The sequence below is a fragment of the Conger conger genome, chromosome 1 (genome assembly GCF_963514075.1).
Source record: "Conger conger chromosome 1, fConCon1.1, whole genome shotgun sequence".
Classification (NCBI taxonomy): Eukaryota; Metazoa; Chordata; class Actinopteri; order Anguilliformes; family Congridae; genus Conger; species Conger conger.
The window spans coordinates 89,718,812-89,734,809 of NC_083760.1; the positions used below are offsets into that span (position 1 = coordinate 89,718,812).

At 49.0% G+C, this 15,998-nt stretch overlaps 1 protein-coding gene across 2 annotated transcripts in view; it reads left to right on the top strand.

The window, feature by feature from the left end:
- Positions 1-15,093, top strand: part of stac (SH3 and cysteine rich domain) — a 54,842-nt gene extending 39,749 nt beyond the window's left edge. The window contains exons 8-11 of one of the 2 annotated variants that reach the window (XM_061256037.1): positions 4,891-4,985; positions 6,233-6,284; positions 8,591-8,728; positions 12,730-15,093. In XM_061256037.1, the coding sequence (XP_061112021.1) occupies positions 4,891-4,985; positions 6,233-6,284; positions 8,591-8,728; positions 12,730-12,828 (384 nt within the window). In that variant the 3' untranslated portion in view covers positions 12,829-15,093. The remainder of the gene's footprint in view (positions 1-4,890; positions 4,986-6,232; positions 6,285-8,590; positions 8,729-12,729) is intronic. The other variant, XM_061256041.1, reaches the window with a different exon arrangement.
- Positions 15,094-15,998: the final 905 nt, after the last annotated feature.

Genomic DNA, 15,998 nt, shown 5'->3' on the forward strand with positions numbered 1-15,998 from the left:
CACACCTGGGTCAAACACGTAACTTTTCTGTGCTCAATTGCTCCTGTCTGGTGCAATTAAGCCAACCTAGAGGACCAGAAGGCGGGGTTTGCAGTATTTCATAGGTTACCACACACCAGACAAGCTCAGTAAAGCGTAGAAAAGTATTTGAATCCAAAACTGGTCTGTACACTTCTCCCCATTTTTCCTTTGGGAAGTCCGTTCACGACACTGTCGCGCCTTTCCAATCAGGTTGGAAGAGACAGAACCAATGTGTGTGTATGTTTGTGTGGGTGTGTGTGTGTGCGTGTATGTCTGTGTGTGTGTGTGTGTGTGTATGTGTGTGTGTGTATGTGTGTGTGTGTATGTGTGTGTGTGTATGTTTGTGTGTGTGTGTTTGCGTGTGTGTGTGTGTGGGTGTATGTCTGTGTGTGTGTGTGTGTGTGTGTGTGTATTTAGCTGCAGGGTAGAGTGAGTAGTGATTTGTACTGGCATAAAGAAACAGAGAAGCGGAGACTCTGTGAATGTGTGTGTATGTGTGTGTGTGTGTTTCCGTGTGTGTGTGTGTGTGTGTGTGTGTGTTTCCGTGTGTGTGTGTGTGTGTGTGTGTGTGTATGTGTGGTGTTGTTGAGGTTGTATGTAGCTGCAGGGTAGAGTGAGTAGTGATTTGTACTGGCCTAAAGGAACAGAGAAGCGGAGACTCTGTCTGTAGCCGGTGAGGATAGAGAAGCGGAGGCTCTGTCTGTAGCCGGTGAGGATAGAGAAGGGGAGACTCTGTCTGTAGCTGGTGAGGATAGAGAGGCGGAGACTCTGTCTGTAGCCGGTGAGGATAGAGAAGGGGAGACTGTCTGTAGCCGGTGAGGATAGAGAAGCGGAGACTCTGTCTGTAGCTGGTGAGGATAGAGAAGCGGAGACTCTGTCTGTAGCCGGTGAGGATAGAGAAGCTGAGACTCTGTCTGTAGCCGGTGTGGATAGAGAAGCGGAGACTGTCTGTAGCCGGTGAGGATAGAGAAGGGGAGACTCTGTCTGTAGCCGGTGAGGATAGAGAAGCGGAGACTGTCTGTAGCCGGTGAGGATAGAGAAGCGGGGACTCTGTCTGTAGCCGGTGAGGATAGAGAAGCGGGGACTCTGTCTGTAGCCGGTGAGGATCTTCCTTCGGTTGTGATTACACGCCGTGCTCTTACTCACTGTGGGAATAAAAGGTTTTTTTTTTTGGTCATGGAGTGAAGAGGAGGGGATCTGTCACATTTCACCCTCATTCTGTGGCCCACTCTCCGGAGATGGGGATGTTCCTGTCATCCTCCCCTTCGAAGTGTGTGGAGGTGGGCAGGCATGTGGGCGGGGGTGGGGTGTTCTGACAGTGTTCTGTGTGGTTTCTCCGGGCTGACAGTGTTGTGTGTGCTCTCTCCGGGCTGACAGTGTTGTGTGAACTCTCTCCGGGCTGACAGTGTTGTGTGTGCTTTCTCTCGGGCTGACAGTGTTGTGTGTACTCTCTCCGGGCTGACAGTGTTGTGTGTGCTCTCTCCGGGCTGACAGTGTTGTGTGTGCTCTCTCCAGGCTGACAGTGTTGTGTGTGCTCTCTCCGGGCTGACAGTGTTGTGTGTGCTCTCTCCGGGCTGACAGTGTTGTGTGTGCTCCCTCCAGGCTGACAGTGTTGTGTGTGCTCTCTCCAGGCTGACAGTGTTGTGTGTGCTCTCTCCAGGCTGACAGTGTTCTGTGTGGTTTCTCCAGGGCTGACAGTGTTGTGTGTGCTCTCTCCAGGCTGGCAGTGTTGTGTGTGCTCTCTCCGGGCTGACAGTGTTGTGTGTGCTCTCTCCAGGCTGACAGTGTTGTGTGTGCACTCTCCGGGCTGACAGTGTTGTGTGTGCTCTCTCCGGGCTGACAGTGTTGTGTGTGCTCTCTCCGGGCTGACAGTGTTGTGTGTGCTCTCTCCGGGCTGACAGTGTTGTGTGTGCTCTCTCCGGGCTGACAGTGTTGTGTGTGCACTCTCCGGGCTGACAGTGTTGTGTGTGCTCTCTCCGGGCTGACAGTGTTGTGTGTGCTCTCTCCGGGCTGACAGTGTTGTGTGAACTCTCTCCGGGCTGACAGTGTTGTGTGTACTCTCTCCGGGCTGACAGTGTTGTGTGTGCTCTCTCCAGGCTGACAGTGTTCTGTGTACTCTCTCCGGGCTGACAGTGTTGTGTGTGCACTCTCCGGGCTGACAGTGTTGTGTGTGCTCTCTCCGGGCTGACAGTGTTGTGTGTGCTCTCTCCGGGCTGACAGTGTTGTGTGTGGTTTCTCCAGGGCTGACAGTGTTGTGTGTGCTCTCTCCGGGCTGTTGTTTTTTTTTGGTCATGGAGTGAAGAGGAGGGGATCTGTCACATTTCACCCTCATTCTGTGGCCCACTCTCCGGAGATGGGGATGTTCCTGTCATCCTCCCCTTCGAAGTGTGTGGAGGTGGGCAGGCATGTGGGCGGGGGTGGGGTGTTCTGACAGTGTTCTGTGTGGTTTCTCCGGGCTGACAGTGTTGTGTGTGCTCTCTCCGGGCTGACAGTGTTGTGTGAACTCTCTCCGGGCTGACAGTGTTGTGTGTACTCTCTCCGGGCTGACAGTGTTGTGTGTGCTCTCTCCAGGCTGACAGTGTTCTGTGTACTCTCTCCGGGCTGACAGTGTTGTGTGTGCTCTCTCCAGGCTGACAGTGTTGTGTGTGCTCTCTCCAGGCTGACAGTGTTCTGTGTGGTTTCTCCAGGGCTGACAGTGTTGTGTGTGCTCTCTCCAGGCTGGCAGTGTTGTGTGTGCTCTCTCCGGGCTGACAGTGTTGTGTGTGCTCTCTCCGGGCTGACAGTGTTGTGTGTGCTCCCTCCAGGCTGACAGTGTTGTGTGTGCTCTCTCCAGGCTGACAGTGTTGTGTGTGCTCTCTCCAGGCTGACAGTGTTCTGTGTGGTTTCTCCAGGCTGGCAGTGTTGTGTGTGCTCTCTCCGGGCTGACAGTGTTGTGTGTGCTCTCTCCGGGCTGACAGTGTTGTGTGTGCACTCTCCGGGCTGACAGTGTTGTGTGTGCTCTCTCCGGGCTGACAGTGTTGTGTGTGCTCTCTCCGGGCTGACAGTGTTGTGTGTGCTCTCTCCGGGCTGACAGTGTTGTGTGTGCTCTCTCCGGGCTGACAGTGTTGTGTGTGCACTCTCCGGGCTGACAGTGTTGTGTGTGCTCTCTCCGGGCTGACAGTGTTGTGTGTGCTCTCTCCGGGCTGACAGTGTTGTGTGAACTCTCTCCGGGCTGACAGTGTTGTGTGTACTCTCTCCGGGCTGACAGTGTTGTGTGTGCTCTCTCCAGGCTGACAGTGTTCTGTGTACTCTCTCCGGGCTGACAGTGTTGTGTGTGCTCTCTCCAGGCTGACAGTGTTGTGTGTGGTTTCTCCAGGGCTGACAGTGTTGTGTGTGCTCTCTCCAGGCTGGCAGTGTTGTGTGTGCTCTCTCCGGGCTGACAGTGTTGTGTGTGCTCTCTCCGGGCTGACAGTGTTGTGTGTGCTCTCTCCGGGCTGACAGTGTTGTGTGTGCTCCCTCCAGGCTGACAGTGTTGTGTGTGCTCTCTCCAGGCTGACAGTGTTGTGTGTGCTCTCTCCGGGCTGACAGTGTTGTGTGTGCTCTCTCCAGGCTGGCAGTGTTGTGTGTGCTCTCTCCGGGCTGACAGTGTTGTGTGTGCTCTCTCCGGGCTGACAGTGTTGTGTGTGCACTCTCCGGGCTGACAGTGTTGTGTGTGCTCTCTCCGGGCTGACAGTGTTGTGTGTGCTCTCTCCGGGCTGACAGTGTTGTGTGTGCTCTCTCCGGGCTGACAGTGTTGTGTGTGCTCTCTCCGGGCTGACAGTGTTGTGTGTGCACTCTCCGGGCTGACAGTGTTGTGTGTGCTCTCTCCGGGCTGACAGTGTTGTGTGTGCTCTCTCCGGGCTGACAGTGTTGTGTGAACTCTCTCCGGGCTGACAGTGTTGTGTGTACTCTCTCCGGGCTGACAGTGTTGTGTGTGCTCTCTCCAGGCTGACAGTGTTCTGTGTACTCTCTCCGGGCTGACAGTGTTGTGTGTGCTCTCTCCAGGCTGACAGTGTTGTGTGTGGTTTCTCCAGGGCTGACAGTGTTGTGTGTGCTCTCTCCAGGCTGGCAGTGTTGTGTGTGCTCTCTCCGGGCTGACAGTGTTGTGTGTGCTCTCTCCGGGCTGACAGTGTTGTGTGTGCTCCCTCCAGGCTGACAGTGTTGTGTGTGCTCTCTCCAGGCTGACAGTGTTGTGTGTGCTCTCTCCAGGCTGACAGTGTTCTGTGTGGTTTCTCCAGGGCTGACAGTGTTGTGTGTGCTCTCTCCGGGCTGGCAGTGTTGTGTGTGCTCTCTCCGGGCTGACAGTGTTGTGTGTGCTCTCTCCGGGCTGACAGTGTTGTGTGTGCACTCTCCGGGCTGACAGTGTTGTGTGTGCTCTCTCCGGGCTGACAGTGTTGTGTGTGCTCTCTCCGGGCTGACAGTGTTGTGTGTGGTTTCTCCAGGGCTGACAGTGTTGTGTGTGCTCTCTCCGGGCTGACAGTGTTGTGTGTGCTCTCTCCAGGCTGACAGTGTTGTGTGTGCTCTCTCCAGGCTGACAGTGTTGTGTGTGCTCTCTCCGGGCTGACAGTGTTGTGTGTGCTCTCTCCGGGCTGACAGTGTTGTGTGTGCTCTCTCCAGGCTGACAGTGTTGTGTGTGCTCTCTCCGGGCTGACAGTGTTGTGTGTGCTCTCTCCAGGCTGACAGTGTTGTGTGTGCTCTCTTCGGGCTGATGGCGTTCTCTGGGCTCTGTCTCACTGATGCCGTTCCCTGTGCTCTCTGTTGGGCTGACGGCGTTCCCTGTGGTCTCTGTTGGGCTGACGGCGTTCCCTGTGCTCTCTGTTGGGCTGACGGCGTTCCCTGTGCTCTTTCCAGGTGAGGCCCCACCTGCGGAAGGACGTGCTGCAGATGAAGACCTGCGTGGCCCTACACCGGTTCGTCCCCCAGCACAGCCGGGACCTGGAAATGAGGTCAGTGAGAGACGTCTGTCCCAGAAACCCCCGCCACCCCCGTTACCCCTGGAGACCGAGCGGCCGCATCCGAGAGCCGGCTCCGCGGAATGATGGCAAAGCTCCGCGGAATGATGGCAAAGCTCCTCGAGTCCGATCCAGCCCTCCGCTCACACAGGGATTCACACACACCTCTGTTTACAAAACAAAAAAAACACAGGGAAAACTTTCTCATCCGTGCCAGTGTGACGACTGATTTCCGACACGGAGTGGGTGTGCTTGTTCCCCTGGCGCGGGCGGAGTCGTTCCTTTGAGAGAGTTCCTTTGCTCTCCAAAACACACCAGAAAAACATCACTTTCCGTTTCCTGGTATTTACAGACACTCAAATAAGCTTGGCTGGGTACAAACTTCACTTTAATTGCTGCCAGACTGAGGTCTTTGTGTGTGATCTTGTGCGATGCATTTCAGCTTTTATGTGTCTCTGTGCTGTTCGTCGTGATCTCTCCTACGCTTGTCTGTTCAGCTCATTACCACCAGCCCTGCTGCCGTGTCGCAAAAACACTTCCTCCAGGTTACACCTGTCCTTAAATTAGCTGCCAAAGTAGCGTATTATGCAAAGTCAATATCCAGTGTAGATTCATCAGAAACAAAGTTTATATGAGTGCGCTGGTCATCCCATACACTCTTAACAGAGCTAATGTGTTCTATCAGAGTTCATTTAACAGTTTTACTGTCTAACATTATATATCAGAAGGCACTAGATTGCAGGACAGCGTTGGCCATCTCAGAGAAGTGATGCAGTTTTAACGCCAAAGGGTAGTAACAAAAAACTTTTGCACAGTACTGTACATCAACAGAAAAGGTGCTACAGTATTATGAAAAGGCACATTCATAGCTCTGGGTTTGTGTATGTGTACATGTAAATCATTTAATATTGTCTGGAGACTACATGTCATGCTTTACACCAGGATTGTGGCAGATTTTAAAACCGTATATGGAAAACACACATGAATGTTCTCTCTTGCGCAATATGAGCTTTTTTTTTTTTCATCGAGGTTGACAGATAATGCAGAAATATTAAGGAATTCTGAGAAATGCTAAAATATTTAGGAATTCTGTAAAATTGTCAAATATGAAGGAATTCCGAACAATGCTAAAATGTGAAGGAATTCTGTAAAATGTAAAAATACGGAATGCTGTAAAAATAGGGAATTCTGTGAAAAGACGGAACGCTGACGGAATGGCGTTGCCGGTCCTTGATTTCCAGACCGGGAGACAGACTCCTGCTGCTGGACGACTCCCGTGAGGACTGGTGGAAGGTAAGAGGAACATTACATCAATGCTATTCGCCCCACTCTGCTCATGTCACTCCGCTTCTCATTGGCCTCCACTGGCTTCCCATTGCCGCACGCATCCGTTTCAAGGCCCTAGTGTTGGCATTTCAGGCTGCTAAGGGGACTGCCCCACCTTACATACAATCCTTGATCACTCCCTACTCCCCAGCTAGACCACTCCGGTCTGCCAGCTCTGGTCGCCTTACGATTCCCTCTCTACGGGCACCTGGCGGTCGAGCTGCACGTTCACGCCTGTTTTCCGCTCTGGTTCCTCAGTGGTGGAATGACTTGCCTACCACTGTCAGGACAGCAGAATCCCTCCCCCTATTTCGACGCAGACTAAAATCACACCTTTTCGAACTCTACCTTAGTCCTCCCTCCTGATTTCCCCTGCCCCTCCTTTCTGATATCCCTATCCCTCTTGTCTAACCAAAAAACTAAAAAAATAAAATTGAATTGCACTTATGATGACTGTATGTTTAGAACAGCACTTCATGTGTATTTTCCTAGTTATGGATGTGTTGCTTTAACTTGTGGAAGGACCTATGCACTTTTAAGTCGCTTTGGGTTAAAAGCGTCTGCCAAATTACTAAAATGTCAATGTAAAATGTAAATGTTATCCCAGTGTTATTTGAATGTTATCCCAACATTATCCCAGTGTTATCACAATGGCATACAGCAGTGTATTATTCAGGGAATTTGTCTTGTGGTTATTACAATGTTATTCCCCTGTTATTCCTACAATGCACACATGCTCTCTCTCTCTCTCTCTCTCTCTCTCTCTCTCTCTCTCTCTCTCTCTCTCTCTCTCTCTCACACACACACACACACAGCTCTCTCACACTCACACACACACATGCTCACTCTCACACACACACACACACGCTCACTCACACACACACACACGGTTCTCTCTCTCTCACACACACACACATACACAGGCTCTTGCTCTCACACAAACACACACACACACACACGGCTCTCTCACACTCACACACACACACACGGCTCTCTCACACTCACACACACACACACACGGCTCTCTCACACTCACACACACACACATGCTCACTCTCACACACACTCACACACACACACACGGCTCTCACACACTCACACACACACACACGGCTCTCTCACACTCACACACACACACATGCTCACTCTCACACACACTCACACACACACACATGCTCACTCTCACACACACTCACACACACACACACACACGGCTCTCTCACACACACTCCACACACACACACATGCTCACTCTCACACACACACACACGTGCGAGGGGATGGATGATATACATTAGCGCAGTAATTGCAGGGCTCATATGAGCGGGTGTGTGTGGCACACAGCTGTGGGATGGTGCCTGGTGACGGATGAGTGCTGCAGGATCGGGGGGGGCGGGTACTGAGGGGGCCTGCTGCATGCTGGGACACTGAGACATTTTTGACACGCCTGAGCGTGTCAGTCACCCCGGAGTGCGATTCCATTGGTCAGAGCAGACTGTCAGTCACCCCCGGAGTGTGATTCCATTGGTCAGAGCGGACTGTCAGTCACCCCGTAGTGTGATTCCATTGGTCAGAACAGTGTCAGTCACCCCAGAGTGACCTGGGGCACACACAGCAGCTGCTCGCTTTGGAGTCATGCGGTTCTGTCCTTGTCCAGTGAATGGACTCCAAGCAAACCAGTGCTAAACTTTTTAAAATATACATTGCTTCATACTTTTAAATAGTATTTTTGTGTAAAACTTCAAACACATGTTTTAGTGCCCTATGAAGAACATATTTATGACACAAACAAATTTTTTGTCAGAAATGTCAGCTATAACCTTTTAAGGTCTTGAGGTGCAGGCATGAGAACGACACACTTTCAGTCAAAGAGACACATCTGCAGGGTTAACTGGCTAAATTGGAACAGGCAGAGGTACATTGTGACAGGTATTGGTAAATTGTAGGTAAATTGGTGACTGACGGTCTACTCTGACCAATGGAATTGCACTCCGGGTGACTGACACTGTTCTGACCAATCAATCGGCCTCCAGGCTGACTGACGATGTTTTGACCAATCAATCGGCCTCAGGAGTGACTAACAGTCTATTGTGACCAATGGAATCGCACTCCGGGCGACCGACACTCTGCTCTGACCAATGAGATCACACTCCGGAGCGACTGACGCTGTCCCGACCAATAAAAGCTCACTCCGGGGTGACCCGACAGTCCGCTCTGACCCATGGAATCGCACTCCGGGGTGACTGACAGTCTGTTCTGCCCAATGGCTGCAGGGCGTGATGGAGGACAGGATTGGGTTCTTCCCCTCGTCCTGCGCGCAGCAGGTGTGCGGGGGGGACCGGGTCTTCCGCTGCCTGCGGACCTTCATTGGCTGCGAGGAGCAGGGCCAGATCACCCTGAAGGAGGGCCAGGTGAGCTGCACGCCGGGGCCACCAGGGGGCGCACTGCTCAGGCAAACAGAGCTGCACCTGCTGCTTCTGCTGTTTCACACTGCAAAAACCCAGGAGGAAGTCTGTCTCGACAAGTATTTCAGTTCAGAGAAATATTTATTTTTTTCTTCTATTATTGTTTTTGCTAAATAAGACAAAATAGGCGAGACAGAGTCTTGACTCATTTCGAGATTTGCCAATGAGGTAAGGCAATGTCACTTGTCAAGCCAGCAGCACCTTGAAACTCGTTAAAACAAGAAACAAACAAGAAACGTTTTCTTCTTGAGATAAAGAAAGAGAAAAAACACTTGTTAAGACAGACTGTATTGCAGTGCAGACTTAAACTCTTCATTTCAACTACTGCTATGTCCTTGAGTAATCCGGAAGAACAAATAATAATCAATAGCAGACATCTTGCAAAAACCTCATATTTCCTGTTTTTAACCTCCTAAGAACCAGCAATTCACAGGTGTCCTCTAGTGGACTCTTAACCTCCAGAGCCATATATTCTGCTATGCTGAAATCTACACTACAAGGGACATTCAATAAAAATGAAAGTCAAATAAATTACATTTTTTTGAATATTTTCGCTGCAACACGGTGCTGAGTCTCAATGCTGAGACTGTTTTCTGCCAGGAATCAGAGAGGAATGGGGGGGGGGGGAGAAACAAGAGAGAGAAAGAAACAGAGAGAAAAAGAGGGAGAGAGAGAAACAGGGAATGAGAGGGGGAGAGAGACAAACAGGGAACGAGAGGAGGAGAGAGACAGAAACAGGGAACGAGAGGAGGAGAGAGACAGAAACAGGGAACGAGAGAGGGAGAGAGAGATGGAAACAGGGAACGAACAAGAGAGGGAGAGGGGGAAAGAGAGAGAGACAGAAACAGGGAGCGAGAGGGGGGAGAACACACATATTGAAAGCTACAGCTATGTTCCCTGTCAGAGTGTCGTAATTCTTTGACAAATAAAGTTGGTTCAAAAAGCCCTAAATGATAAAACTGTAATGCTCTCTGGCACCCCGGGGGACCTGCGGCTGGCTCTAGTGAAGCCTGTGGAAAAACAGGGATTTGTTCATTTGGTCTAAAAACACAGGCTTAATGGCCTATTAGGACAAAAAAAAACCAAAAACCTTTTCCCAAACATAATAATAATGACCTGCTGTGTTGGCGGTCATGTTACTACAGGCTGACACCGCTGAGTCTGTTTAACGAGCCAGGTTAGTCTGCCATGGCGTATTTTAATGTTTCCGTGGAACGATTTACTGAGGAACATTTGTAACCATTCAATCACAGATAAAATGATGTACGATAAAGTGAGCAATACAGGCACAAACAGTGAGCAATACAGGCACAAACGCTTGTCACTGGGTGGTACCCTGTAGGAACAAAAATCGTAATATATAATTTATTTGTACCTCACTTGCTTGACCGAAATGGAACATGATTGTACCTTCAGGCTACATTTGGGAAATTTGTTCCCTAAAGACTGAGATGAGCCTCCACTGTGCCTTTCTGTCTGAGAGTTGAGAAATGGGCACAAGTGCAGGTTGCCTGGTAACCCTCGGTTTACGGAGGGAGAATAAGAGTCTACATGCTGGAGTGCTCTAGTGCCACATCCTCAGGCCGGAGCCTGCCGGCCACCCTGTTCCTAAGCCTCTTCGTTTGTGGTTGTAATGGCTCATCCACATAAAAGCTCAGTGCTTTTATGTGGATGTTGGCCATTTGGATCTGATTTGTATTGTGGTTCCAGGCGGGTGTAAACTACTCGGAGTTAGCGCTTTATTGCCCTTGATGCTGCGGGAACGTTGTGGGAATGTTGCGGGAATGCCGAGTCTGCCACCGCTCCAGCGAATACCCTTTCCTTCACTTCCATTTCGGGAATCAGTCTGGATCACGTCGTTCACAAATATACTTATTTGAGTTTATTCATGATATAGCGGCGTTGTCAGGACGCCTTCTCTCTCTGTTTTTACCTCTGTTTGTGTGTGTTCACTTGATACAAGGACAATGACATAAGGCCCGACAAAATACGTTGCGTGATGCTACAAACATTCACAGTCTCGTTGTTCCAGAACGAAGAGACCTTAAACCGGCTCCTGGAAGGTTTCCAGAGGCCGGTCTCGGCCAGCTGGGTCCAGAGCGGTTCCTGTGGAACATTTGTCAAAAAAACGAGCCCCTTATCAGTGGCCGTTGCCATGGCATCACTGTTCCGTGAGTTCCTTTCCCATGATGCAGTGCAGCACCGAGAGACGTGCGGAGGGAGAGGAGATGAGGACAGGCGAGAGTGAGAGAGAGAGAGAGAGAGAGAGGGAGAGAGAGACAAAAAGAGAAAGAGAGAGAGAGGGAGAGAGAAACAAAGAGAGAAAGAGAGAGAGACAAAGAGAGAGAGAGAGAGGGAGAGAGAGAGGGGGGGAGAGAGAGAGAGAGAGAGAGGGGGGGGAGAGAGCGAGAGAGAGAGAGAGAGAGGGGGGAGAGAGAGAGAGAGAGAGAGGGGGGAGAGAGAGAGAGAGAGAGAGAGGGGGGAGAGAGAGAGAGAGAGAGAGGGGAGAGAGAGAGAGAGAGAGAGAGAGAGAGAGGGGGGGAGAGAGAGAGAGAGAGAGAGAGAGAGGGGGGAGAGGAGAGGGGAGAGAGGACATGTGTCTCACGGTCCAGATGTGTGCTTTTCTGAGAACTTGCAAAATGACGTCAAGAACTAATGTGGTTCCTATTCACCAAACCACCCTGCAACTGTTGTGGTCCACACGATTCTGAGAATACAGTGCGCACGCACACACATATAGATGCGCTGTGTGCTCGGCGATGACCTTCTGCTTCCCACAGTCGCATTGCTGTCACCTTCCCGTCAGCTTGGACCAGTCTGGCCGTTCTCCTCTGACGTCTCTCATTAACGAGGCGTTTCTGCCCGCAGAACTGAAGCTCACCGAATGTTTTTTTGTTTTTCGCACTATTCTCTGCAAACTCTACCATCTCAGAAATAAAGGTACAAAAAGGGCCTAAAAAGGTAGAAATGTTTGTCACTGGGGTGGTACCGTAAAGGTGCTTACAATTGTACCCTGAGCCACCAGTGTATAATTAATTTGTACCTTTTTTGCTTGAGAAATGTATGTACTTTCAGGGTACCTTTGGGAAATGTGATCCTTGAAGAGCAAAAAAGGACTCCACTGTATCTATTTCTGAGAGTGTAGAGACTGCGTGAAAATCCCAGGAGATCAGTGGTTTCTGAGATACTCAAACCACCCTGACTGGCACTAACAATCACTCCACGATCAAAGTCACTTAGATCACATTTCTTCCCCATTCTGACATTTGGTCTGAAAAACGGCTGAACCTCTTGACCACGTCTGCATGCTTTTATGCATTTATTGCAGTCACATGATTGGATGATGAAATATTTGGATTAACAAGCTCAGTGATCACTGAGTGTATACTCACACACACACACACACACACACACACACATACACACATGTTCTCCTTTGTTGGTGTGTTTAATATAATGTACTGTGTATTATCTGTAATGTGAGTAATATAGTCTGTAGTATATACTGTATGTAATGTAGTGTGTAGTATGTACTATGTAATATGTGCAATATGGTGTGTAGTTTGTACTATGTGTAATGTAGTGTGTAATATGTATTGTGGGTAGTGTAGCGTCTAGTATTTACTATGTAATGTGTGTAATGTGCTGTGTTATGTGTGTATTGTGTGATATAGTCTGTAGTGTGTACTATGTACTATGTGTAATGTAGAGTGTAGTATGTACTGTGTACTATGTACTATGTGTAATGCAGAGTGTAGCATGCGCTGCGTGACGTGTGTAATGTGTGATATAGGGTGTAGTATGCACTGTGTGTAATGTGTGATATAGTGTGTAGTATGCACTGTGTGTAATGTGTGATATAGTGTGTAGTATGCACTGTGTGTAATGTGTGATATAGTGTGCAGTATGCACTGTGTGTAATGTGTACTCTGTGTTTCTGTGCACAGATCTGCGTCGGTGGCGTGGATGAGCGTGGAGGCTTCCTCAGAGTGGCCAGCGGGGAGAAGAGGGGCTACGTGCCCACTGACATCCTGGAGGACATCTAACTACACGCGACCACTGCCATTCAGCCAATCAGGGCCCGCCATTCACCAACAGTCCACAGAGTAACCAGCACTGCATCCTGCAGAGAGAGAGAGAGAGAGAGAGAGAGAGAGAGAGAGAGAGAGAGAGGGTGTGAGAAAGTGAGAGGGAGATAGAGACAAAGGGAACAAGAGAGCACGAGAGAGAGGGTGAGAGAAAAAGAGAGAAAGAGAAAGAAAGAGAGAGGGTGAGAGAGAGAGAGTGAGGGGATGAGAGAGTGGGAGAGAGGGTGTGAGAGAGGGAGAGGTGGAGAGAGTGAGAGGGTGAGAGAGAGAGGTGGAGAGAGTGAGAGGGTGAGAGAGAGGTGGAGAGAAGGAGAGGATGAGAGAGAGGTGGAGAGAGGGAGAGGGTGAGAGAGAGGTGGAGAGGGAGAGGTGGAGAGAAGGAGAGGGTGAGAGAGAGTTGGAGAGAGGGAGAGAGTGAGAGAGAGGTGGAGAGAGGGAGAGGGTGTGAGAGAGAGAGGGAGAGAGAGGTGGAGAGAGGGAGAGGGTGAGAGAGAGAGGGAGAGAGTTGGAGAGAGGGAGAGGGTGAGAGAGAGAGAGGGAGAGAGAGGTGGAGAGAGGGAGAGGGTGAGAGAGAGGGAGAGAGTGAGAGAGAGAGAGAGAGAGAGGTGGAGAGCTGCAGTGCTGTAACTGGATGGACAGCACCCCCTGTGGGCGGTCAGTGTTTCTGACCCAGGCTGCAGGTGTGCTTGGGTGAAACGGCCGCTGAAGGGGATTGGTCAGAATTAAGACGGACTGGTTTCCTGGTTTCCCTCCTTGTGATTGGAGGAGGAGTCGAGGCACGCTGCATCTTTAATTAGTAAATATGGAAAGTAAATGTTTTATAGATATACAGTATATTCCAGATATATTTATATATTTTGTTTTATATTTATTTAAGTGGATGGCTGTCCACTGCTTGTTTCTGTGCAAACCTAAGAAAATCTAAAATCTAGAAAAGTGAGTGGGGGGGGGGGGGTAAGCTTTTCGCTGTCAAATATACAGATACCCCCATAAAATCTTGGGGTTAACAGGGGGTGACTTGTGTAAAAAATGTTTGTTTACACAATTTTTGCAACAAATTTCTAAATTTATACACAAGGTCAGGCCCTACTTAATGTCATTAGTTGCTTCATTCAGTCCTGTTATCACCAATGTTGTTATCAAACACACTCCACTCTATAACACACCACACACACTCCACTCTATAACACACCACACACACTCACTCTATAACACGCCTAACACACTCCACTCTATAACACGCCAGACACACGCCAGACACACTCCACTCTATAACACGCCTAACACACTCCACTCTATAACACGCCAGACACACGTCAAACACACTCCACTCTATGACACACCACACACACTCCACTCTATAACACGCCAAACACACTCCACTCTAACACGCCAAACACACGCCAAACACACTCCACTCTATAACACGCCAAACACACTCCACTCTATAACACACCAAACACACTCCACTCCATTACACACCAAACACACTCCACTCTTCTTCAGGGAAAGGGGAGGAGATTCAACTCCAAAAAAGAACAAGTATTTTACTCTTATATTTGGATTAATATAATCCTAACTTGTTTTACTTTGTTGCTAAATGAGACAAAATATTGCCAGTGAGGTGAGACAGTTTCAACTGTCAACTCAATATTTGCGAATGGAATAATGAAACAAGAATGAACTTAAACCAGGCTAAGATCCGATAGCATCTTCAGTCTTATTACAAGACTAACACTTTTTTAAGACACATTTTTGGAGTGCACCTCTGTATCCTGTATCTTCTTTTGTTTTAAACTCCCAACTAACTTCCTCTTTTGTTAATTCATATGTGATTGAGAAGAGCAGCAAGAAATTAGTTACACAAACCATTGGTCTGACTCTACCGTGATGTTCTACACACTCTATGAATGAGGAAGCGTCAATATCAGTCCAGACAGGAATCTGTGATGATGACGATCCAACAAAATACAGCATCATGCGCCATTTCACAATTTTAAGATATGAGGCAATCCTAGGAATTGACTGGATGCTTTAATTTACATTCATGATCAGACCAAATCAATGTTTTTCATCATGAACATCTTGTTTAATGTTTCGACTTTCCTGTGCTGTTTAAATCAACCCTTCCTCCCTCTCCTCGTCTGTCCACGCCAGGCGTGGATTTGTGAGGGGTCAAAAGTCACTGTACGTCTGCAAAAAATTAAACAGAAACAGTATTAATCTGTCTGCTCGTTATTTCTGAAATTATTGGCAGGGACGCGGATGTGCATTTGGAATGCTGGGTACGTGTGTACGCCCTTGTTTTCACAGAAGTTTCACAGTGGTCTCAGAAACTGACTCATGACCACGAGGTTAAAGGAAACTGCTAATGGCCTGGTGATGCTTTATGATCTATTTTTGTTTTTATGTTTGTGAGAGAGGTTTTCTGTAATCAGCACGGTTCTAGCTGATTGTAGCCAGTGTTGTGCTATAGCCCTTATGACAAAAATCACATTAAACTTTTCCTGAAACTCAACAATTTTACATTTAAAAAAATCTATTTTAAAATACGTGTGAAAAGAAAATGTCACATGTGAACTGGACAATTTCACATTACATTACATTAATGGCATTTTGGCAGACGCTTTTATCCAGAGTGACGTACAGTTGATTAGACTAAGCAGGAGACAATCCTCACCTGGAGCAATGCAAGGTTAAGGGCCTTGCTCAAGGGCCCAACGGCTGTGCGGATCTTATTGTGGCTACACCAGGAACCACCAACCTTGCGGGTCCCAGTCCTGTACCTTAACCACTACGCTACAGGCCGCCATAGCATCTTAAGTGTTATTAAAAGACTAAAACACTTTTTTAAGACCTTCCCTTGTATTAGATTGATTGGCTTCTTGGACACATGGGCTGGACACATGGTTTTTGGACACGCCCCTCTTTGGTAAACGAGTTGGTAAATTTTATATATTATTATATATAGATATGTAAATTTATATATCTCATTCACCCACACACACCCACACACACACACACACACACACACACACACACCAATGGCGATTGGCTGCCATGCAAGGCACCGACCAGCTCGTCAGGAGCGTTTGGGGTTGGGGGTCTTGCTCAGGGACACATCCCGG